Raw genomic sequence first — 24,721 nt, forward strand, 5'->3', positions numbered from 1 at the left:
GTAGTGTTCTTCGCTTAGCTTATCACAGTTTTGGGTTAGAGATGGAGGACCCTAGTGTGTGACCAGTGGTGAATTTTCTGCTAAGTTCAGCTGTTTTCCCAGTGTGTTGAAGGTGAATTTTGGTGTTTGCAGGTTACACAGTGTTGCAAATACCCTGAACTTAGCACAACTAAGAGAACCCTTTCATTTATGACATCTGCATTTCCTTTTGGAGTGAGTTGGGGATGCAAAGTTTCGTTTTTGTTTTTCCTTTTCCTTTTAGTAGTGTGATGATTCTGGGTTTGGATTTTTTTGTTGGTTTGTTTTGTTCAGATGTTAATATCTTGTAGTTAGGCAGAGTGAGACCAGGTTTAACAAGGAGTAAAATAATGCATGTAATTGCAGCAAAAATGTTTTGCTGTTTACTGTATTTTTTGTTTTGTCTGTTTTTTGTTCTTTTTTTTTCTTCTTAATTTCAAGGACCCTAAGCTACTGTCAATGGCATATTCAGCTGTTGGAAAACTCTCCAGGTGAGTAAACTCTTCTTCAGTGAGAGATATCCTGTTGGTAAACTAAGAGAAATTATGTGGCATTTAATAATAGATGGAGAATATTTTTTTTTCTGATTTTGAAGGGAAATGTATTTAAGCCATAGGTTGTTTAGAAATGTTTTCCTTGTAGTAGGAAAATGATGTGAGACGTTTCAATTTACATTTGAAGGTATGTTTCCATATTAAATGGTAGTCTTGAAATGATACTTTGAACTGGATTGTGTCATGATGGGTTACTTTTTCTTGCACCCTGGAGACATTTGATAGATTTTTAAGTGTTCTTGTGGCTTCTTTATTACCAGTCTTTATAATCCCAGTCATCAAGGTTTATCTCTGACTCTCTTTTCTGATAGTGCTATATTATGATTCTGGGTGGCCCTGTTTCCAAAGGTGGATTTTTTTTTTTTTTTCCTGCTTAGTATGATTTCCTTTTTCTACTTCCTCCTGGTTTCCTCTTCCTTCACTGTATTTCAAAGCAGGGAGATAGAGGTACAGCACCCTCAGTAGCACTATATAGTGCTTCCGTCCACGGTACATACAGGTTTTGTACTGGCCTGTGTAGATTGGGTCTTGCTCTTCTGTACTGTGCAGGGAAAGGATCTTTGGGGCTCAGAAAAAAGCCACCCTAGATCCCCTGATACCGCATTTGTCCGATAGCCTTTAGTTTAAATAGCAGTTTAGTCTTAATTGTGTTTTTTTTTCCTATTAAAATCAGAAATGCTAACTGAATGCATGGAATATTGTAAAGGGAATATCTGGACAGTATGTATTTAAATCATGGTTACTTGGATTAGACAGCTGAAGAATTAAATATTCGCTTTAAAAAGTATTTGGCTCTTTGGGGGAGGTAATCTAATGATGCTGACATTGTGTTCAGAGATGAAAATGCAATTCAAGAAAATTTTCGTTTGGTTGCATTTTCTTTCAACCTTATGGAAATGTATGATCATAACAATGGTCTTATATTCTCTTACAGTCGAATGCCCCATTTATTCACTAAGGATATAGCTCTTGTGCAGCAGCTTTTTGAAGCCCTGTGTAAGGTAGGGAAACACCTGGCAAGTTTATGCTTTCCATTTGGATGCTGACCTGGACACCTGACAGGAGGGAAATGCTATTTTTATCATACTTATAGGAAGAGCCTGAGACTCGGCTTGCTATTCAAGAAGCGTTATCTATGATGGTTGGAGCTTATAGTACTTTGGAGGGAGCACAGCGAACTCTCATGGAGGCACTTGTGGCTTCATACTTAATAAAGGTAGGTCCAGCTATGTGAACTGCAGAGGTTGGCAATATAGACATTTTACATTTTTAAGAACAAAACTTGAATTGCTTTTCTCCTTAACTATCTTGACAAGTAAGAATATTTGCTTTCATTTGGGCTGTGCTTTATGATTGATTTTTTTTATTAAAAATTTTTTTTTAATGTTTATTTTATTTTTGAGAGAGAGACAGAGAGACAGAGCGTGAGTGGGGGAGGGGTAGAGAGAGGAGACATAGGATGGGGAGCGGGCTCCAGGCTTTGAGCTGTCAGCACAGAGCCTGACATGGGGCTTAAACTCATGAACTGTGAGATCACAACCTGAGCCGAAGTCGGTGCTTGATTGACTGAGCTACCCAGGCGCCCCTATGGTTGATTTTTGATACTTTGTGATGGGAATATGATTTTAGGGAAGAGGGAGTGGTGATATTCACAGAGGCTTTATGTTTAAAGCCTTTCATGTTGGGAAACTGTTCTTAATGTTGTGTTTTCCCAAGTTGGAAGTCTTTTGTCTTACCTGGTAGTTGAACCCTACAGTCCACTGGCTAAGCAGAAGGAGAGAAAGACAAATTTTATACATTATAATGAGTGTGTAGGAAGTAAGCCAGTACCATCACACATACTCTTCTTCCTTCTAGACTTTATTTGGCTGTCATGGCTGTTTGTAGAGAATTTTGAGTTATCTATATGTACTCAATATGTACATGCAATATGTATACGCAGTATATATTATACAATAAAAAATAATATGTATTTGCTGTAGTTAGTTCTTTGTCCTCCATTTCTAGGAGTAGAAAGGGAGATTAGAAGAGGGAATGATGTCAAAAAGTCTTAGTGTGATTAATATGTTGTGTCCTACTGAAATGTGGCTGGCATATTTAATATATTCATATCGAGGGAATTACTGAAGGTTCAGAAAGGTATCTGGTTTCTATTGAAATATGACAGGATTATTATATACACTTAAGAAAATTACTGTATGTAGAGTTCCATTGTCAGATGCTCTTGTACATGGTTCATAGTCATATATTGTGGACAAAGAAGTGTAGGCTTTTTGGAAACTCATTAGAATACTTAAGACTTTCCCTAGGTAACCTTACAAGGATGCATGATGCTTGTATAAGGCATGTGGGTGCTGGTTGTACCTACACAGATAAAATCATGTAACAGTATTACTACAGCAAAGCTAATTTATATTCTTAGACTACACTGAAAGCAACCAGACTGTAGGCTAAATCATATGAACTAGTCCTTAATATCATTGCTGTTTATTGTAGCTCAAGGAATGACAAAGAGCAAGATAGACCTGAATGTAGGACAGTATCTGTTTCTTACTATCACTCTCCTCTCACGATGTTAGGTTTGTGACTAAGAGAAGGACCTGGGGCGGGGGAAGTGCATGAGAATAAGGCTTTTCAGAATAAAGATTCTTCAACTGCTTCTCCGGTTGAACTTTGTATTCATAGATACTTAATCTATTTAAGTTAATTGAATATGTTTACATAGTTGAAACTGCTTTGGAGTCTGTTTTAACTAGAGCTAATCTGAAAATTTTGGACATATTTTGCTCCAAATTTGTAGAGATTCCAAGTAACCTCTGTTCGTGTTCGCTGCAGAATGTCTTAATTTCATTCATGTGACTAAGAGTTTGAGAATTGGGGAAGCAGGGGTGATGGCCAGAAACTGTTTGCAGTGACCTTGGTCCCAAAGTTGGCCTGAGGATGTGCACGTACAGAGAGATTCTCTGGCTGTGTATGGTCTTGGTGGGTCTTCCTGCTTTACTTGGAGGGTCCTTTTAGACCATAAAAGTACTTTTTAAGTGATGTCACTTTCCAAAGCTTCTAAACAACTTGATTAAAGATTTTCAACACATGATTTGTCTTTATTTATTTAGACATACTTCCTAAAATAGCAGTTTTAATTTTGATTGTTTACAATTAAGATGACTTATCTTGACTGGAATGAATTGTTCCTAATTGAGTTCTTCTTCTTTTTTTAAAATCCGTATGTGTTTGTGTGTACATGAATTCATGTGTCAAATAGCCTGAAGTTCAAGTTCGACAGGTGGCTGTGAAATTTGCTAGCACGGTGTTTCCCTCAGATCATATACCGTCCAGATATTTGCTCTTACTAGCTGCAGGAGATCCGTAAGTTTCAAAAGGTGTTAATTTGAATTTGGGTTCATTTAAAATTATTTGAAAATTACTAAAATTTATATTGTTTTTAATGTTGGTCTATGGAATTTAGAAGCAATTTATTAAAGAGTTAAAAATATGGCCCTTGATATGATAGAGACCTGTAGTTATACCCTATCTTGTTTATTTCTGGGTAAGCCACATAACTGTTCAAATTTCAAGATATTTCCAAAGAGAAGTAATTTCTTGCAGTGTATTTTATGACTTTTTTCTTAGATAGTCAAGAACGTATTTAAGACATTTTCTCAGAACCCCAGCTGTCAAATAAAATTGCTGTTCTTAATCATCAGACGATCATTTTGCCATTATTGAAATTAATTTTTTATTTTTATTTGTCTTTCTGAAAGACGAGAAGAAGTTCATGGAGAGGCACAGCGAGTATTAAGATGTCTTCCTGGTAGAAACAGAAAAGAAAATGCTTCTAAGCAGATGCCTTCTTTCCCAGAAATGGTGTATTATATTCAAGAAAAGGTATGGCATTTAACTTCAGAAAATTAGTGTGGGTCATATGATGAATGATAAAAATAAACGCATTTTTAGGTGACATATTTGAAATGTCATTGCTAAATGTTGAATAGTAGTAAGGTTTTTAACAATGTTAATATTTACAGTAGAGGAAGAGAATACAAAATGAAGAAAATGTAATTCTCAAAATTGATTTGTTTTGCCCCAATCTGAATTACTTATAATTCCTTATATGCTCTTTAACATTCTGACTAGGTTTAAAAATTTTCCCCTTGGTATGACATTCTTAAACATAGGTCTCCTTTTTTATTTTTTGAGAGAATTATTTAGGAACCATAAGTTTAAGAATGCTTCAGGAAATAGGTCAGATTTTTTCCACTCTGATCATAGGAGGGCATCACATCTGCTTTTGCAAACCTCCCACGTGTGCGCAGTTCTCTCTGCTGGTGGATCAGACAGAGTGTTGGCTATCGTGACCCCCCCAGTCCTGATCCTGTCCCTCTTTTTACATCAGTGTTTCTTTGAGTATGCTGGTAGTCCTAGCTTTCTGCTAAGACAGATATCTTAAGGGAGTTGGAGGTGAGGACTAGGTAGCCATAATTCTCTATAGCACAGTCACATTTGTGGTCAGAAGATGCTTTTGTGCACATATTTTCCTCTTGCTCCATTAGTAATGAAAATAACGGGCCTGCAGTGGCCCGAGGTGAGTGTTAATAGATGCCTGGAGCAGTTTATTCTTTTTAAACAAGCAGTAAACACGCCAGGAGAAAAGGAGAGAAAAGCCAGGAAGAAAAGCACCGCACCTGTCATTTAGGGTTTGAGGGACATGTGCAGTCAGCATGATTGATGGAAAAATGCTGTGACTAGAAAAAAACGGTAGCAAACAATAATGTAGTTAGAAATACAATTATGTTTGAATTGAGGAGGGGCACATGTGCTCCATTTTTTAGTAATAGTGTTTGTTTTTGGCTTATTTTTATCAGGCTTCCCATCGAATGAAAACTCCAGCCAAGTACATGACTGGGACCACTGTCCTTCCGTTTAACCCAGCGGCCTTTGGAGAGGTGGGACTGGGATAGGTTTCCATTTCTCTCTCTCTACACATTCTGAAAGATCATGTCACACCCAAAGAGATGTCCAAACTTTTTTGTGTTCTACATAAACCCATATTGTGATGTCATTGTTTTTCACCAGGTTGTTTATTAGAAAAAAAGCGTTTGGTAATTGGTATTATTTTATTATTTATTTATTTATTTAAGTTTTTAAAAAGTTTATTTATTTTGAGAGAGAGAGTGAGAACGGGGGAGGGGCAGAGAGAGGGCAAGAGAAAGAATCCCAGGCAGGCTCCGTGCTATCGGTACATAGAGCCCGATGTGGGGCTTGATCTCATAAACTGTGAGATCATGACCTGAACCAAAATCAAAAGAGTTACGATGCTTAACTGACTGAGCCACCCAGGTGCCCCTTGGTAATTGGTATTATTTTAATTCATGATGGAGTCTTTAAGTATATTTAGCTCAGTGAGATTCTCTTTGTGGAGGAACTGGGTGCTCTGCATTGATTATTGTTGTTATTTTCAGCAAATTATTACAGCAAATTAGATTTGAATTTAAAGCCAATGATATGCCGAGGTTGTTTGGGTTATCTATTTAGGTCATTGACTTGCACTAATTAAACAACAGGAGGTAATCTTGTTCAGAGTGAGTAAGAATACCCACGGTGGAATTGTCACCTGTCCTATTTTAGCTCTCAAGGGAAGAACTTCCAGAGGACTCCTTGTTAGCCAGTTTATATCACAAGTTTTTATGGTGTTGTCTCTACTCTTTGGGTGGATGGTACGAATCCATATTCTCAAATTCTTACGTTGGTAGAGGTTAAATACAACTGGAGTTCTACAGGAATAGATGATTTGCCCCAGATTTCTGCTCACTCTCTCTCTCTCCCCCTTTCTCTCTCCCCCCCCCCCATCTTTTAAAAAATAATGATTTTGTTGTAATTGTTTAGACTTTAAAAAAGTTGAGTTTGCATTTTAACTCCATTAAACTCCACTAAAAACACTCTCTGGATTTATAAAAGCTTGTTATGTAAACTGTGCTGCATTACTGTAATTTCAGTTAACTTACTGAGTCATGTTTTCCAGCTTTTGTGAGGATTGTCGAATAGCTTTATGAGGGAGGGTGGGGAAATGAAGCTAGGAAAGTGTCCTTTTGCAGCACACCCTCCCACACTGACTTCTTGAGGAGCTTGACTGCTTTTCCTCCTTCTGCTTTCAGATCGTCCTGTACTTGCGCACGTGCCTAGCGCACAGTGCCGGAGTGGTGCCCACCTCCCAGAGTTTGGCCGATATGCAAGATCACGCCCCGGCCATTGGACGCTACATACGGACTCTGATGTCAGGTAGCCAGGCGACATCCTCATCATCTTCTTCCAAGAGTGGAGAGACCAATCCTGTTCAGATCTACATTGGCCTGCTTCAGCAGCTGCTGGCAGGTGTTGGAGGTAGGTGGTTGTGCGGCTGAGGACAGATGGTAAAGCACTTAGGCAAAAATCTAATCTTAACTCTCTTCACTCCTGTACCTGAACATTAGTCTTTGTTTCTTTTCTGAACGTACTTGATTCATCCTGGATACACTGTTACTCCTTCAGAAAGAAATGCTAACAATAGATAATGTTTTTTACTTTGGAAGTGGGTATGAAGAATGGTATATCTTTTTATAGGTATTTAGTCTGTAAACTTGCTGTATTGAATCACATACTGGATTTAAGTTGATTTTTGTTTTGTAGAACTGGGAGATGCCTTCCAAAGCAGGGGCCTTATACTTAAAAGGAATTTAGTGAACCCTGTGTGTTTACCACTTTTCTTGAAGCTAAAACGGAATTCTGTCTCATTTAGGTTTGCCAGTCATGTACTGTCTGCTGGAAGCTGTCTCTGTGTATCCAGAAAAACTGGCTGCCAAATTTGTAGACAAAACAGAATGGATAAAGGTACATCCTATGCATGTACATTTCTCTTTGATTCTGTATATTTTTCACTGTAGTCTTAGGATTTCGTCTTCCTGCTAGTGTTGCTATGACCATTCCTACCTTTGGGCCATTTTGAAAACTCTCCTACCAAACACTTCCTGGGAAGCATGTTAGGTTAGTGTATCTCAGTGATCCATCTAGATGAGAGTGAGAGATGAATTGAGAATCATATAGATTAAAAAAAATTATGTTTTTCTGTTTTAAAAGTTAAAAAAAATAGATTTGTAGTTTAAATAAAAAATATGTGTGGCACCTGGGTGGGTCAGTCGATTAAGCGTCTGACTCTTGATTTCAGCTTAGGTCATGATCTCAAGGTTCATGGGTTCAAGCCCTGCGTCAGGCTTCACGCTGACAGCACAGAGACTTCTTGGGATTCTCTCTCTTCCTCTCTCCCCCAACCCTCCCCTCTCTCTTTCGTTCTCACTCTTGCTCTCAAAATAAACTTAAAAAAAAAAACTGGTTGCCTTATGATAGTGGAATAATAGATCATTTAAAAAAATTTGTAAACTGTCTCCTTTCTGTAACTGTCTCCTACTTACCCAAATCTCCCTACTTCCTGTCCCTTCCCCTCTCACCTGACAGACATACACAGGTCATCACTTATTTATATATGGTGTACTTTCTCGAGTATACTTACACACATACACACAGATAAAAGTAAGCATTTTTAAGTTATTTCCTTCTTTTACACAAAAGGTGCATAGTTTTTCACACTGTTTTATTATTGTTGTTTCACGTTTTTTAAAAATTCTCACACCATGTTGTATCTTACTTCTTTCGCTTAAAGTTAAAATGTGTAGGTACTCCTGTAGAACTACAGAGAGGATATCGTCTTTAATGGCTTCATTTTTTCCATTATATAAATGTGCCATAATTTATTCTAGAGCCTCACTGATGGTCAGTTAGGGTGCTTCCAGTTTGCTGCAGTGAACAGTCTGTCATTTTGAATATAAGGCAGTATATTTTTTAGATGGATTCCCTAGAAGTGGAATTGAGGACATAGGCTTAGCATTTTTGAGGGATACAGGCATCCTGCATATGAGCAGTACCAGTTTACACTCCCACCAGCCATGTAGGAGAGTGTTCTTGTCCCATGCTCACACCAAAAGCGTTGCCAGGTTTAACAAAGAAAAATTCAAGATGCTCAGTTAAGTTTGAATTGCACTGCAAAGTGAAACATTGTTTTTAGTACAGGTATGGCTCATACAGTTTCGTATACCTCTTGTGCCACCTAATGCAGTTCTTTTTGGAAAATGGAACTTGAGTTATGGTGAAATGTACAGATTATCTCTTAGTGTGAAAGCATGAATGTAATATACCAAGAGGTGTGAGTTTTGCACTTTTCTGGAAAATCTGGTCTCATGAAATCGCTTCTGGCTTAAAAGGTTTATTTTATTCCTTGTGAATATTTGCTGATTGTAAAATGATGTCAAGAGTTTCTGACTTTTGATCATGTAGATCAGGGGTCATTAAGCTGTGGTTCATGTACCAGATCTGGCCTGCCTCCTGTTCTTGTATGGCCTGCAAGCTTAGAATGGTTTTCATATGTCAGTTAAAAAAAATTTTTTTTTAAATTTTTAACGTTTATTTATCTTTGAGACAGTGAGAGACAGAGCATGAACAGGGGAGGGTCAGAGAGAGAGGGAGACACAGAATCTGAAACAGGCTCCAGGCTCTGAGCTGTCAGCACAGAGCCTGACATGGGGCCCAAACTCATGGGCCGCGAGATCATGACCTGAGTCGAAGTCGGATGCCCAACCAACTGAGCCACCCAGGTGTCCCTAAAAAAATTTTATGTTTATTTATTTTTGAGAGAGAAAGAGAGTGCGAGTGGGGGAGGGGCAGAGAGAGAGAGGGAGATACAGAATCCGAAGCAGGCTCCAGGTTCTGAGCTGTCAGCACAGAGCCTGACGCGGGGCTCGAACCCATGAGTGTGAGATCATGACCCGAGTCGAAGTCGGACACTCAACTGACTGAGCCACCCAGGCGTCCCTTCGTATTTTAATTTTTTAAAAATTATTTTTTTAGAGAGAACGTGTATGAGCAAGCAGGGGAGGGGCAGAGAGAGATAATTTTAAGCAGGCTCTACACTCAGCATGGAGCCCAACACCGGGGCTCTATCTCATGACCCTGGGATCATGACCTGAGTCAAAATCAAGAGTGAGAGGCTCAACCGACTCAGCCACCCAGGCACCTCAGTTTTTAATTTTTAAATAGTTGAAAAAAAAAAAGATGAATAACATTTTCTGATACATGAGAATTATAGAGTCCATAAAGTTTTACTGGAACACATATATACCCTTTCATTTATCTGTTGCCTGTGGCTGCTTTTGTGCTACAGTGGCAGAATGGAGTTGTTGCATCACAGACCATAGGTCCCACAAAGCCTAGTTGGCCCTTTACAGAAAACATTTGTTGATCTCTGCTTTAATTTATTTAAGTAATCTCTACACTCATGACGTTCGAACTCATGACCTGGAGATCAAGAGTCGGATGCTCCTCTGGCTGAGCCAGCCGGGCACCCTGACCTCTGTTTTAGATCATCTGTGTATTAATTCTTTGTGTTTTATGTTTTGTATTTTTGATGAAAAGGCATAGGACATTTTGATATATAATTCATCTTTTACTTTTAAATAATAGCCTATTGTGTTATTTTCTTGCAGATACCAATAGATTGAATATAACGTATTATTAATTTTAAATGTCAGATGTTGTCAGTAGGAAGATGATTGCATATGATGTATATATTTGTTTCTTACACCGCTCAGAGTCTGATGAATAGCAGTAAAGAAGAGATGCGTGAACTGGCAGCATTGTTTTATTCTGTGGTGGTGTCTACAGTGTCAGGAAATGAGTTGAAGTCAATGATAGAACAGCTTATAAAGACTACAAAAGACAATCATGTATGTTACCAGTTTTGTCTTTATTCTTTTTTGGGGGAGATGGCAGAGCTTTCCAAAAGCATCTGTTTTTAGGTTTTGTCTTCTCATTTCTAAAAGGAACTTTTATGATTGTGAAGAGTAAGTGAGATAGAGGATAGATAATACATTGATTAATTCATTCTGTGCAACAACTTTGAGTGCCTTGTGTCTGATTTAGGTGCTGAATTTTAGGTGCTGGGAATTCAGTAAATACATGAGGATCCCTAGTACTACAGATGCTCAGAAATGTTAGTTCCTTTTTCTTTCCCCATCTACTGGTGCCTCTCATTGTGCCTGTTCTATCAGAAAGTATGTGCTTGCAAACATTCAGACCTCAACTTTGTGTTTAGAGGTTTTAGCAGTTAGAAATAGTATCTGCTCATTGTATTTTGTTGGCGGTAGGGAGAAGTTAGGCTTAAAGATTGTGGTAATATAGTTATGTAAGTGCTCTAAGCTAGAAGAATGTATGGGTGCTACAGGGGGGCCTGCAGGAGAGCCCCTTCACACCGACATGGAGTGGGTGTAGGATTAGGGAATTACTTGAAGTGAGTCAAGACCCAGCTTACCTTCTTAGAATTCTTGAGTGTTAGAAACCCCAGATTCATTAGTGTTCGGTCGAATCTCAAATGATCACTTTGTTGTCTGGCCTTATGTTTTATTGGAGATGACTGTAAGAAACATAGTTATTTCGGTGCATTCTTGCATGTGTGAGAGAGTGACAGACACGTATGCTGTTGTGTGGTTAAATTCAGAGCCCAGAGATACAACACGGATCCTTGCTTGCATTGGGGTTCACAGTAGGAAGATATTTGGCTAAGAAGAAAATGAGAATGGCCGAACAACGAGACCTGGAGACAAATGCCGATTTCCTGCCTGACCAGGAGGAGCTCATTCAGAGCGCCACAGAAACGATAGGTAATGAATACGCTCATGCTGACTTGGATGTTGCAGTGTCTGAATTAGGTTAAAATTTAATACAGCATTTTAGTTTCTTTTTGCAGCATTGCACTTTAAAGGTGCAAGCCTTTTCACAATACCTTACTTAGTGTTGGATAAATTCTGTGTTTTTAATAGCAATGAAAGTACTCTAGTTTTTCTGTATATTTTTTCCTATACATAGGTTTCAGTATGACGGAGGTGATACTTCCTCACGGGAAAAACCTTAAACATTTACCAGAGTACAGTGCTGTTTACCTAATTTCTATGTTGTTTTGTTACTGAGTAAATGCTAACAAATTATCAACTAGAGGGAAATGTAGACTTTGATTTGTTGTGCTCTCTTTAAAACAATCTCAAGTACCTTGCTGCTTGCCCTGGATCCCAAGAGCAAAAGTGTATTCTTCTCAGTTTTGTCTCAATGTGCTTTCAGGCTCGTTTTTGGACAGTACGTCGCCCCTCCTGGCAATTGCTGCCTGTACAGCCCTGGGTGAAATTGGCAGAAATGGTCCCCTCCCAATCCCCAGTGAGGGATCTGGCTTCACCAAATTGCATCTTGTAGAAAGCTTACTGAATAGAATACCCTCCAGTAAAGAAACAAATAAGGCAAGTTTCTTTTTTTTCCCTTCCTTTCTGAAATTCTTTCTATTTGTAGATACATAAATGAGCAAAAACACAGTTGTAATGAGGATAGAGGGCCATGCAGCTGGAGGAAGGATTTAATATAAAAGGGAATGATACAGGAAGTCTAGGTGACTGTTTAATTTTGAGTTAAGGGTGATTTTGTTCAGCCTTTCTGCATGCACCATTTGGCCCAGCTGCTCCAGTGTAGGCCCATAACTGTTACGATTTGGGTAAAGAATTAAGTGCATCAGGTAGTTCTTTTGTCCTGCAAACAATGGATAATAAAGTGTTAAATAGTTTGTAAAATGTTAAATAGTTTTATCACGTTTGTAATTTTAGAACAACTCTAAATCTTAATCTCTGACAGCCGATTTGGTTTTAAGAAATCTGGGCATTAGTAAGAGGGGTGAGTAATATCTGAGGAGAGGGACTTTTATCATTTTTAAGTTTCAGATAAACATTTTCATAAAGTTAAAAACATTATATTTGTGATCAGAGTACCTCAGTGTTGAAGTATAATATGATTTAATGAGCAGATAAATCAACTTACTACAAATTTAATAGACACATAAGCTTATTCTTTTTAAGTTTATTTATTTTGAGAGAGAGAGAGAGAGAGAGAGAGAGAGAGAATGAGTGGGGGGAGGGCAGTGAGGGAAGGAGAGAGAGAATCCCAAGCAGGTTCTGCACTGTCAGCACAGAGCCTAATTCGGGGCTCGATCTCCCCAATTGTGAGATCAAGACCTGACCTGAAATCAAGAGTCAGATGCTTAACTGACTGAGCCACCCAGGCACCCTTTTTATTCTTTTTTTTTGGAGAGAGAAAGCAGAAACAGGAGAGAGAGAGAGAGAGAGAGGGAGAATTAATCTTAAGCAGGCACCATGTTCAGCACAGAGCCTGATGCGGGGCTCAATCCTGTGGTCCTGGGATCATGACCTGAGCTGAAATCAAGAGTCAGATGCTCAACTGACTGAGCTACCCAGGCACTCCCATAATCTGATTCTTGATCTGGACACCGTTTAAAACTTCCTGAGAATGTCACAGTGTAGTTTTTGTTAGCTGTTATTAACTAATTAGTGATTATCAACCCTTGGTGAGCACTTATAATGTGCCAGGTGTGTGCTTGAGTGATTTGCGTACATTAATTAATTGAATTTTCTGAAAGGTCTAGTGAAGTAGGTACAGTTGTCATCTCTGTTTTCCCAGATGAGGAAATAGAATCACAGAGAGGTGGAGTATCTTGTCTAAGGTTACATACCTGTAAAGGCTGCTAAAATGGTCAAGCTGTGAGTTGATCTTAGGTCACCCAGGCCCAGAAACCTACATTTATAAACAGTTTGAAGGATAATAAACCTACTTAGAGGCTTTCTTCTTTCTTCTTTTGCAGCCACGGACCTTTAATGAACTCAGTTTTATGTCTTTCTACCTCCAGTGTCTTATAAACATAATTATGTAAAATTGGATACTTTTAAGAAGAAACTTGCGTGTATAAGTGCTTTAGCCAGCCTACTCCTCCCTGTCCTCTCATTTTGGAAACACTGTTCTCTGATAAAGCTGTTATGTACTTTGTTTAAAAAAATTTTTCTGTTCTTTTAGATGAAAGAACGAGCAATCCAAACACTGGGATATTTTCCAGTTGGGGATGGAGATTTTCCTCACCAGAAGCTCCTCTTGCAAGGTCTGATGGACTCTGTGGAGGTATTTATATTGCTATCTGATTGTTATTCAGAAAAAGGCATTTTTTTTTTTTAGCTGGAGTTTTGTATGCTATGAGATTTTAAATTAAACTTTTATTCATTTATTCACCAAGTACTTATTGAGTACAAACCAGCCTTGGGCTTACCACTTCGGTAGGCATAGCATTGACTAAATCACCTATATGGGAAAATCCTCTCCTCATAATTATTGAGTAAAGCCCAGTGCATTGTGGGTAGAAGAGGACACTTAACCCAGTGAACTAGATGTAGGAATTGGATGCTGGTATTCCAGTTGCTCTTGAGTTGGATGGCCTAGCTTCTGTCTTCTGGATAAATTTCTAGGGTAGTTGGGAAGACCAACAAATGGGCAGCTGCTAGGCCTGTGTCATGAATCTTAACAAGACCTGATATGGACCCTCATCTAGGCTTGATTCTCGTCACTTACTCACATTTTTGTACACCAGACTCTTTGTCCTTCTTTGCTCTGAGCTTTTGAAAGACTAATACTTCCTTTCTTGGGTTGCACTGAGCCCCTTGAAAGCCATCAAACTAGAGTAGATTCTTCATTTATTGGGCTCTCATGATTTTCCAAACTTTGTCTTCACAGCATTTATCACAGTTTCTAATTGCCCACTAGACTGAGGCAAAGTCTATTTTGATCCCCATTATGAAACAAGTGCCTGGCAGTGTGATTGGTAGTAGTAGGACCTCAATAAATGAACGAAGAGACATTTGCATAGAAGCCAGTAGACTCACAAAAGAGGGTGTGAGTACTTCTGTTTGGGAGACTTATGTTAGGGTTTTGGAGGTGAGGTTCCTTTTGGGCCTGGAAGGATGGCAGGGAGACAGGAAGCAGGTTGGGGTGAGGAGTAAGGCCACTGAGTGACAGAGCCAGTGTTAGGATCCAGGTCTCTGGAATCATAATCCGGTATTTTTTTTTGAATTTTTTTAACGTTTATTTATTTTTGAGAGAGAGCATGAGCAGGAGTGGAGCAGAGAGAGAGGGAGACACAGAATCTGAAGTAGGCTCCAGGCTCTGATCTGTCAGCACAGAGCCCGACGCAGGGCTCAAACTCTGGAATGGCGAGATCATGACCTGAGCTGAATTCGGAGGCTTAGCTGCCTGAGCTACCCAGGTGCCCCAATAATCCAGTATTTTTAATGTGAATTTTTTTGAGCATGACTTATACCCACATTAGGTTCTCCCTGGTGTCATTGACATTGTAACCTCTTGGGGAAAAGCTTGCAGTGTCTGCTTTCTTACCTTTTTTTCTTTCTAAAAAATTCATGGGAGAGATGGATTTCCTCTAGTTTGATTGATTTTTGAGAGAAAGGGAGCATAAGTGTGGGAGAGGAGCAGAGAGAGAGGGAGAGAGAATCTTAAGCAGACTCCACGCTGGCATGGAGCCTGATGCAGGGTTTGATCTCATGATAGTGAGATCATGCATGACCTAAGCCGAAATCAAGAGTCGGACACTCAACTGACTGAGCCACCCAGGCGCCTCTCTTCTAGTTTTATTTAGATAAATGAAGGTTTGTCTGGATTATTAACTTGTTACTGAAGTTATTTTTTAAGAGTGTAGAAGGACAGAGATAATACAAAATGCTAGAAACACGATGGGGAGATTAAAGTTTAAGAATAGTGAGAAAGGGGTCGCTGTATGGCTCAGTGGGTTAAGCATCCAACTCTTAATTTTGGCTCAGATAGTGATCTCATGGGTTGTGAAACTGAGCCCTGCATCAGGCTCTGCACTGACCGATGCAAAGCCTGCTTGGGATTCTCTCTCCCTCTTTCTGCCTCTCCCCAACTCACGCTCTGTCTCTCTCAAATATAAATAAACATTAAAAAATACATTTAAATATCCCAGAAATAAAGGATCATGAGATGAGATAAAAACAGGTACATGGGGATTCATTATATTACTATTATCTTTACTTCTGTGAGAGACGGAGACAGAATCTGAAGCAGGCTCCAGGCTCTGTGCTGTCACCACAGAGTCCATAGTGGGGCTCAAACTCATAAACTGTGAGATCATGACCTGAGCCGAAGTCGGACACTTAACTGACTGAGCCAGCCAGGCACCCCTATTTCTGGAATATTTAAAGTAAAGTCTGGGTATCCTATCATTCATAAATGGAGTTAAGGAATTTTGTTTTTGTTTGTAATGCCAGTTATGTTGTTAGTAACAATGGGAAAAACGTGTGATAAAGGGTACATAAAATGAATCCTTACTATGGGATCCTCTGTGTTGAGATACCTTTTCTCTGCTTAGAATTGCCAAAGCAGCTTTTGACCAGGAAAGCTGCAGAACTGAAGTCCTGAAATTCTTTTTCCTCAGAGTCGGAAGCTCTCAGCACTTGACACGTCACCGAGACCAGAGCATTTAGTTGATTGAGCTTAGGAATGGCTACACTGTGGTCTGTGTGCCGAGTTCTCTCAAAGGTCGCTATTTCCATGCTCCTCACGGGGGCCCTCTGTTCTTCATTCTCTTCTTAGTCCCCACATTCTTAGCTGTTTTCCAGTTTACAGTAAACAGAAAAATGCTGAAGGGAGCTAAGACAGGCCCAATTCCATGTTGTCAGTGCAGTGATTCATGCTTGTGAAATGTGTCAAAATTTCTAAACCAAATTAAAAAAATTTGAGTATATACTGTATAGAATTTTTTTTATGTTTGATTTTTGAAACAATTTCAAACTTACAGTGCAGTGTAAGAATGATATAAAGAACTCCCATATACCCTTCATCTAGATACACCAAAATTTAACATTTTATCGCATTTGCTTTATCATTCTTTTTTTTTCTGAACCACTGGAGAGTAACTTGCAGACACCACGTAATTCAGGAGTGCAAAGAGGGAGGTGCTAATGAATTAATACATTGTAATGGCTGCTGTTTGTAGTGCAGTTACTGCACATGAGGATCCTCTGGAAACCTTAAGCATGTTACCGTCATTCCCTCCTCGCAGCCTGATGAGGCAGGTGATGGTGTTATGCCCGCATTACACACAAAGTTGAGACTCGGAGTTTAAATATGCCTGTGTGGCTAGTGAGAGACAGATTAGAATTTGCCCCGAGATCTGTGTGGCTTCACAGTCCGTGCCCTTTTCCCCAAAGTTACTGGTATCACTCTTCCAGCAGTTAAAAATCCCTGCTTAGTGGTTCTCTGCTGAGGGTGAAGAGTGCATTGTGGTCTTGAGGGCATTCTCTACATTCTCCATTCCCTCCCCTCCCCACCCCTCCCCGGTGAGCCACCAGGTTAGGTGAGAGCAATCCAGTAAAAAGCGTAAAAACCAAGCACGTTGACAGGGTGGATACCAAACAGCCTTTGTGTGGAAATAGACGTCTTTGGGAAATGTTCTCGCCGATTTGCGGCTTTTGTTTCCTTCTGTGCAGGCCAAGCAGATAGAGCTGCAGTTCACAATCGGGGAGGCCATCACCAGTGCTGCGGTAGGAACGAGCTCTGTGGCTGCCCGAGATGCCTGGCTGGTGACTGAAGAGGAATATACTCCCCCTGCTGGTACGGTACCTGCAGCTCATCCCTTCAGAATCCAGTAACCCTTTCTGTTCTTGTTTGCACATTTGAAGCAAAAGAAAAAATGTATGCGTTCCATTTTAACTTTCTATAAAAATATTTATATCATTTTGGTTCAGTCAAGAAAAATAGTTGGTTAAAGGAGAGTGAACACAAAATGAACAAGAACTTCTTTGTTTAGTCCTTTGGCAAGCAAAGGAATTCGCTATGTTGTACCTTCAAGCTTAGGCTCTTTTCTGGAGGGTTGGGGTATTTAGCCAGTTTCAGAAGTCGCAACACAGTTACATTGCCAAGCTGTGTGTCCCTTCATCCTTTATCACATAATGAAACCTCAGGGTCTTCTGTTGGTGTTCCATGTACCTCTGCCTGGAGGGTACTATGCAGGAGAGGGAGGGTGTGGTTTCCGACTACGTGTCATAGATACTATGGTTTCATATGTCTTGTGGTTTGATTTCAGTTTGGAATTGAAAATGAATTCTGTTTCAGATACTGAAATAGATTTTTAGTAATAAAAACAAAAGTCACCTGATGTTTTATATGTTATCTTCTCATTTAAGGAAATGATAGTGTTTTCATGGTAATTGTTGCATTATGAATTGTATTTTACCATGAATACACTAGTTTTGCATTTTGCATTTTTGCATACTTCCATGTTCACCTGTTCGTTAACCACCATAAAGAAATGTAAAGGGAATGGAAAGATATGCTTTCACTTGCTATCTAATTAGGAGAGCTATAACTTGACAGAAGCTGACAGGGCTAATTCTCTGAGGCTTCTCTCAGTGGGTATGAGGCCAGGTAAGGAGGATTGTCTATAAATGGGAGAAGATACTAAAGGAAGGGAAGTGACCGTTGTTAACAGGCAACCAGACTGGAAGTAGAAACTCGGAGTTTGCACATGAGGGGTGATGTTGGAGGCTTGATGGTAGTGAGGGCTCATGACGCGGAAGAGCAGATCTGCTGTAAAAGCCATGTTTCTGAGTCCATGGATTTCTCTGTAGTGACTTAAGCAAATGAAGATTAATAGAGAGGTACCTATGCCCGTCTTCAGACTTACAAACTTCCTATGTCTCATGCTCTTCTTGGAAGAATTTGTTCTTTGGTTGGCTTGGCTCTGCTCATCCAAAAGAGTCTCAGTTAAATTGTCCATCAAGTGTTAAGGTTTGCCCCATCTTTGTGTGTTTAGGGAAAGGAGAGCATAAAATCCTGTGAAGTGGGTAATGACTTTTCGACCTGAATTTTGATTATGCATGTTTGTCATTCTCCTCTGAGTGCTACTCAGCTTTTTTGATGTCTTTTGTTGTAGTGTACTGATCTGGCTTCGAATAGAAGATACAGTATTGGAGAAGCCACTTAGGGCCTAGGTCTTAGCCATCTTAGCATCTCAAGCATGTAACGCAGTACCTGGCGCAGTGTGGGAATCTAATCAGAGCTTGTTTACTTGGTGATTGCGGCTGCTTAGGTGGCAGACCTACAGATAGCTGGAATTGTGGTTTTGCGAAGGTAAAGGAGAGATTGTGTTTGCCTCTGAGAACTAGATTTATTTATTGAATGAGAGAGAGAATGCATGGGGGAGGGATAGAAGGAAGGGGAGAGAGTGGATTCCAAGCAGGCTTGACCTGCAGCACAGATCCCAATCCACAGTGCAGAGCCCAATGCAGGGCTCGATCTCATGACTGTGAGGTCATGGATGAGCTGAGCTGAAATTGTGAGTCAGACACTTAACCAACTGAGCCGCCACCCAGGCATCCCTGAGAACTAGATTTATGTGACCAGCGAGGAATTAATAGCACCTGCCTCTGTCTTTTTTTTTTTTTTTTTTAAATGTTTATTTATTTTTGAGAGAGAGAGAGACAGAGAGAGAGACAGAGTGCAAGGAGGGGAGGAGCAGAGAGGGGGGGAACACAGAATCGGAAGCAGGCTCCAAGCTCTGAGCTGTCAGCACGGAGCCCAATGCAGGGCTCGAACCCATGAACCATGAGATCATGACCTAAACTGAAGTCGGACGCTCAACTGCCCGAGCCACTCAGGCGCCCCTGCACCTGCTTCTTTCTGTATCCAAATTCCTATGAAGAGGGGGATGTCCCCTAATAGAGCTCTACCTTTTTCAGGCCTTTTGTTGGCTTTGTGGGAGTCCTATTCTGGCTTTTTTTTTTTTTTTTTCCCTTAGGAATGTTATCATTCTAGGGTCTTCTAACCATTTCCTTCTTTCTGAAATCTTGTCTTACCTATATTCTCCTTTCTTTTTGGTCCAGTTGGGTTGCATTTTCACCCAGGCCTTTACCATATCCCCAGCACTTTCTTGGAACATTTTTCACCTAGGTTTTGCAAGACTGTCTTTGCCTGTGTTTCTTCCTTACCTCTGACCTCTTCTCGTTGTCCTTCACTGGTCTTGTTCCTGCATACTCCTCACTGTGCTGGGATGTCCCAGTTCACTCACTCCAGTATATGTTGATGGCCCCCAAATGGATATCTCATCTTAGAACCATTGTGTTGTACTCCAGAACTATGTTTCCATTAGGTGTGTCCATACACAGGTTCCCTAGGCTCCACTGTAGCTAGATGCCTGACTCTGAAATCACCTCTTCCTCCTGTTGGCTTCCCAAACCGTTTGCCCTCTTTATTTCCCAAAACTATTCTCTCTTTAGTCCCTATCTCAATTAAAAGTAACACTGTTTCTATCCAGTTTCCTGGGTAGCTGAAAATCCTGCTCTTACAGAGCTTTATATTAAGTGGGGAGTTGGCAAAAAGCAAATAAGAGAAACACGCAACAAGCTAAATGGTGACAAGTGCTATGGAGGGAAGTATAGCAGAGAAAGCGATAGATAAAATTTGGGTAGGAATTGAGAGTGCACGGGGCACCTGCTCTCAGGGAGGTGTCATTAAAGTGAAGACCTGAAACAGAAGAGCATTGGAGGCAGAAGGAGTAGCAATTGCAAGCAAGGCCCTGAAGCATGAGTATGTTTGAGGTCAGTGGGACTGGAGTAGAGTGTGTGAGGGAACGGGGAGTAAGAGATAGCATAGAGGGGCTTTGTAGGCTACCGTGGGGGCCTTAATAGGAAGCGGTTATAGGAGGGCCATGGTCTGACTACATTTTAAAAGGGTCATTTTGGGGCACCTGGGTGGCTGAAGTCGGTTAAGCATCCAAATTCAGTTCATAAAACTGCAGTTTGTGAGTTCAAGCCCCACGTCAGGCTCTGTGCTGGTAGCGCAGAGCCTGGATTCTGCTTTGGATTCTGTCTCCCGTCTCTCTCTCACTTTCTCCTCCCCTCCTCACACTCAGGCTCTCTCTCTCAAAAATAAACAAACATTAAAAATAAGTAAATAAATCAGTCAGTCAGTCACTCACTCACTCAGTCACTCAGTCAGTCATTTGTATTTTGTTGAAAGTAGTCTGGAGCAGGGCCAGGGCAGTGCAAGGAGAATAGTTAGGAGGCTCTGGCAGTATTCCAGGTGAGAGAGGATGGGGACTTTACTGGGATGGATGTGAAGAGTGAGAGGAGTCAGGGATGACCTCGGAGGTTTTGATGCGAGTAGCTGAAAGAATGGAATTGCCATTTAACTAAGATGGGGGGCTGTGGGAGATACAGACGTGGTGGGTGCAGGGAGAAATCTGCTTTTCTGACTCTTCTTCTCACTCCTCCCTTTCAGTGTTGGAATGCCCCAATGCCCCCATAGGTGAGTTGTAACCAGTATCTTCATGGACATATCTGGAAGTCAGTTGGATATATGAGTATGGCATTTTGAGGAGTCACAGTTTGGAAAATATTTGGGAGTATCATGTAAAGATAGTTTTTAAAGCCATGTGTTATGTGTAATCGCTGAGGGGTAAGTAGAAAGGAGAAGAGATCCAACAGCCAAGCCCTGGGGTCCCCAGAGTTCCGAGTTTCAGTAGATGAGGAGAAATCAGGGAAGAACACTGAGAAGAAGTGGCCTGAAGTAGGGGGCCCTGGAAGGGAAGTGAAGAAAATCTATGTAGAGGGGAGGGAAAGGACTGGGATGGGGATCAGCCAGGTCTCACACTGCTGAGAGATCAATTAAGATGAACACTGACAAGTGATCATTGAACTTAGCAACAGGATGGTAATTGGTGACTTTTATAAGTAATTTCTGTGGAGTGGAGAAGGTAAAAGCCTGCCTGATTTGGAGTGGGTTCAAAAAAAGAGGAGAGAAAAACTTAGACTATTGAGTATAGACAACTACTTGAAAGGTTTTTAATGAAAAGCAGTGATTCTTGACTCTAAGAGGGAGATTTTGCCCCGTGGGGGACATTTGGTAATGTCTGGACACTGGACAGGGCGGGTGCGGCTGGTCTCTAGAGAGGGGAGGCCAGCAAGCTGCTGAACATGCTGCAGTGCACGGAATGGGCCTGCAACACACTTGCTGGCCAGAAATGTCCGAGGACTCTGAAGTAATAAAGGAGAAGAAAAAAAGGCACGTGTAGCTAGAGGAGGAAAGTCAAGTCTGAAGAGTTTTGTTTGTGTGTCAGTTTTTAGATGGGAGATGGAAAAGATGTGGTAGAGAAGGAAAAATTGCTAAGACCAGAGAGAGTAGGGATAATTTTTGTTTAAATTGGCTTAATTTTTTAAGAGAAGGTTTAGGTTCACAGCAAAATTAAGAGGAAGATACAGAAATTTTCCATATGCCCCCTGCCCCCTACACCTACATAGCCTCCCCCGTAGTAGGAATAAGTTTTCGTTCTAGGGAGCTAAAGTTACGAGAGTACCTTTGAAGGTTTATTTAGCTTATGTTGGGTTCTGAAGTAGATGATTACCAAAATTCTTTCAACAACTTAAACACCTTAGTCATTCAGATACTTATATGTTATAAGCTTCTTGTGTTGAATAAATATTAAAATTTAATTTTTCAGGAAACTCTATTTAATTATTTTAATTACTTCTATCATTCCTTTTTTTCCCCTCAGGAGCCAAAGTGAATGATGTGGTCCCCTGGGTGTTGGATGTGATTTTAAATAAACATATTGTCAGCCCCAACCCACACGTGAGGCAAGCGGCCTGCATCTGGCTCCTTTCCCTTGTGAGGAAGCTAAGTACCCATAAAGAAGTGAAGGTAAGCCATGCTATAAATGTGCTCAGCACCTTTGGAAATTGTTTATGAAATATTTATAATTGAAAGCTGGTAGGAAGAAAAGTGTATGAAGGGGAGGGCCACAAACTGATAACAGATATTTTGAAATAAGCTGTACATGAAAGATGACAGCCTGATCTATATCGGCTAGAAGATGATTCTAAACTTGAAGGTATAAAGTCAAATGGTAAGGATAGGGAGGCTGAGAAGTGGTCCAGCCTTCAGGTAAATTGGCTGCCTTCAGAAACCAGAGCATAACATAATAGGTAATGTGACTGCCTGGGGTTGGAAGACTCCAACAAGGTGTTGTGTACGCTGAGAAAAGATTCTTACCCTCCCTTATCTACCAAGAGGTAGAGTTTGTGTTCTAAACTCCTTTCTTCTTCTTTCAGTCTCACCTGAAGGAAATTCAGAGTGCATTTGTTTCCGTTTTGTCAGAAAATGATGGTAGGTTATTGGTAAATATTTGATTTCCAAACTTCAGTAAACTTGTATTTTAAATTTTGAAAAAATCTAGATTAACGAGCATAAAAGAGGGACAAAGGAAGGTCGATTCTTATTGACTGATTTGATTAATTAGATCATGTTCTTCAGTTTTGCATTTAAGAATGGAGCTGAGGCCTTGGGGCACCTGGCAGGCTCAGTCAGTAGAGCATGCAACTCTAGGTCTTGGGGTTGTGAGTTGATACCCTATGTGTGGCGTAGAGTTTATTTAAAATAAAAAAAATTAAAATTAAAATGGAGCTGAGGCCTCGACAGTATTTATAAACAATCGCTTTCTTTTACTTCTGATTCCTTTCCACTTCGTGATGTAAGTCAGGGGAGGGTGAACGTGTTAGACATTGAAATAAGTAGCTCTGTTTTAGAAATTGTTTCAATATAATAGGGTCTTGTATTGACTTTTCATTTAAAAAACATTGGACGTGGATGTGTTGAAATCCCATGAGGCTGTTGTACTTCGCATGAGTATGCCTTGTAGCGCCCTGATCCTCTCTCACGGTGCCTGCATGCCCAGGCCCAGCAGTGTGGACTTGGCTTGTGAATTGACTCTTGTGAATGTAGTTCTCCTTTACGGGGACTTTTTTTTTTTTTTTCAACGTTTTTTTATTTTTATTTTTGGGACAGAGAGAGACAGAGCATGAACGGGGGAGGGTCAGAGAGAGAGGGAGACACAGAATCGGAAACAGGCTCCAGGCTCCGAGCCATCAGCCCAGAGCCTGACGCGGGGCTCGAACTCACGGACCGCGAGATCGTGACCTGGCTGAAGTCGGACGCTTAACCGACTGCGCCACCCAGGCGCCCCATATGGGGACTTTTTTGGTGCCATGTCCACTGAGGTGATTTAGTATGTTTTAACAAAATAAGCAGATTGATGATGTTTTCATATCTTTACTTTGATATTATTTTGGATTTCTGTTACAGCTTTTTAAAAAATCTAGTGATGGCCAGAAGACAAATTTCTTTTAAAGTAATACTATTCTGTCTGACTTGTGTGCAGAACTTAGCCAAGATGTTGCCTCAAAAGGTCTTGGGTTGGTGTATGAACTGGGCAATGAACAAGATCAACAGGAATTGGTTTCAACACTTGTAGAGACACTCATGACTGGCAAAAGGTACAGTGAACTTGAACATTTCACATTTAAACACGTATAGCAAATTTTGCACAAACTGAGAATATGCAGTGGAAGAAGGAAACGTCAGCTTTTGGTGTTCCTGTTTATTAAGCTCTTGTAGATTGCATGTCAGCGATTGTTCTGCAGTGGAGAGTGGTTTAATTACTCAGTGTATCCTGTTTAGACAGTAAAGTGAAAGAAACCAAACTACTGTTCAGAAACATGCCAGTAGGTCGGGCTTTGAAAGTTGAATGCTCTCGGACAATCAAAGCATCGGATTACAAAAATACCGTAATTGCTGTTGACTAAATGAACATGAAGATGTGGAGAGGAAGCTTGCATGTCTTTTGTAGCTTGATCTGTGAAGAGGATGAGAGGGGCGATCATTCTTGTAATTGGTCACTGCTTTATGTCGCCTTCCTTACAGGGAGGATAGTTTTTAATGGGTGACCACATTTAATGCAGTTTAACTTGACGTGGGATGTCTTTTATGTCTCTTTGTTCATCCTAGAATTCATTTTACAAAATTCTTAGGCTTATTGGAAAGGATTTAGGTGACTTTTACATCTTGCACATGGTAGATTCTTGCTGTGGAATTTGATGTTTATCAGTTTATAAAGGAAATGAATCAGTTAGTTGAATGAAAAAATTTCATTGGTATGAAAAAATTGAGGCTAATTTCAAGTCTTATTGTTCTGCTTTAGAGCGAAACATGAAGTTTCTGGAGAGACAGTGGTATTTCAAGGAGGAAGCCTTGGCAAAACACCCGATGGGTAAGTGTGCCAAATGCATTGATTGTTCATCATAAACACCTTTAGTCTTGTCAATAGAGCA

General features: G+C 40.3%; 1 protein-coding gene across 6 annotated transcripts in view; it reads left to right on the top strand.

Annotated features, from left to right (window-relative positions):
• Window positions 1-24,721, top strand: part of ECPAS (Ecm29 proteasome adaptor and scaffold) — a 106,625-nt gene that overhangs the window by 50,839 nt on the left and 31,065 nt on the right. For all 6 annotated transcript variants that reach the window (XM_058694552.1, XM_058694550.1, XM_058694553.1 and 3 more), the window contains 17 exons: window positions 460-509; window positions 1,507-1,573; window positions 1,666-1,788; window positions 3,835-3,938; window positions 4,334-4,457; window positions 5,435-5,515; window positions 6,725-6,950; window positions 7,345-7,436; window positions 10,244-10,378; window positions 11,149-11,311; window positions 11,766-11,938; window positions 13,554-13,655; window positions 17,048-17,171; window positions 22,111-22,256; window positions 22,667-22,721; window positions 23,773-23,887; window positions 24,592-24,660. In XM_058694552.1, coding sequence (XP_058550535.1) covers window positions 460-509; window positions 1,507-1,573; window positions 1,666-1,788; window positions 3,835-3,938; window positions 4,334-4,457; window positions 5,435-5,515; window positions 6,725-6,950; window positions 7,345-7,436; window positions 10,244-10,378; window positions 11,149-11,311; window positions 11,766-11,938; window positions 13,554-13,655; window positions 17,048-17,171; window positions 22,111-22,256; window positions 22,667-22,721; window positions 23,773-23,887; window positions 24,592-24,660 — 1,949 coding nt within the window. The remainder of the gene's footprint in view (window positions 1-459; window positions 510-1,506; window positions 1,574-1,665; window positions 1,789-3,834; window positions 3,939-4,333; window positions 4,458-5,434; window positions 5,516-6,724; window positions 6,951-7,344; window positions 7,437-10,243; window positions 10,379-11,148; window positions 11,312-11,765; window positions 11,939-13,553; window positions 13,656-17,047; window positions 17,172-22,110; window positions 22,257-22,666; window positions 22,722-23,772; window positions 23,888-24,591; window positions 24,661-24,721) is intronic.

The sequence above is a fragment of the Neofelis nebulosa genome, chromosome 12, assembly GCF_028018385.1.
Source record: "Neofelis nebulosa isolate mNeoNeb1 chromosome 12, mNeoNeb1.pri, whole genome shotgun sequence".
Lineage (NCBI taxonomy): Eukaryota > Metazoa > Chordata > Mammalia > Carnivora > Felidae > Neofelis > Neofelis nebulosa.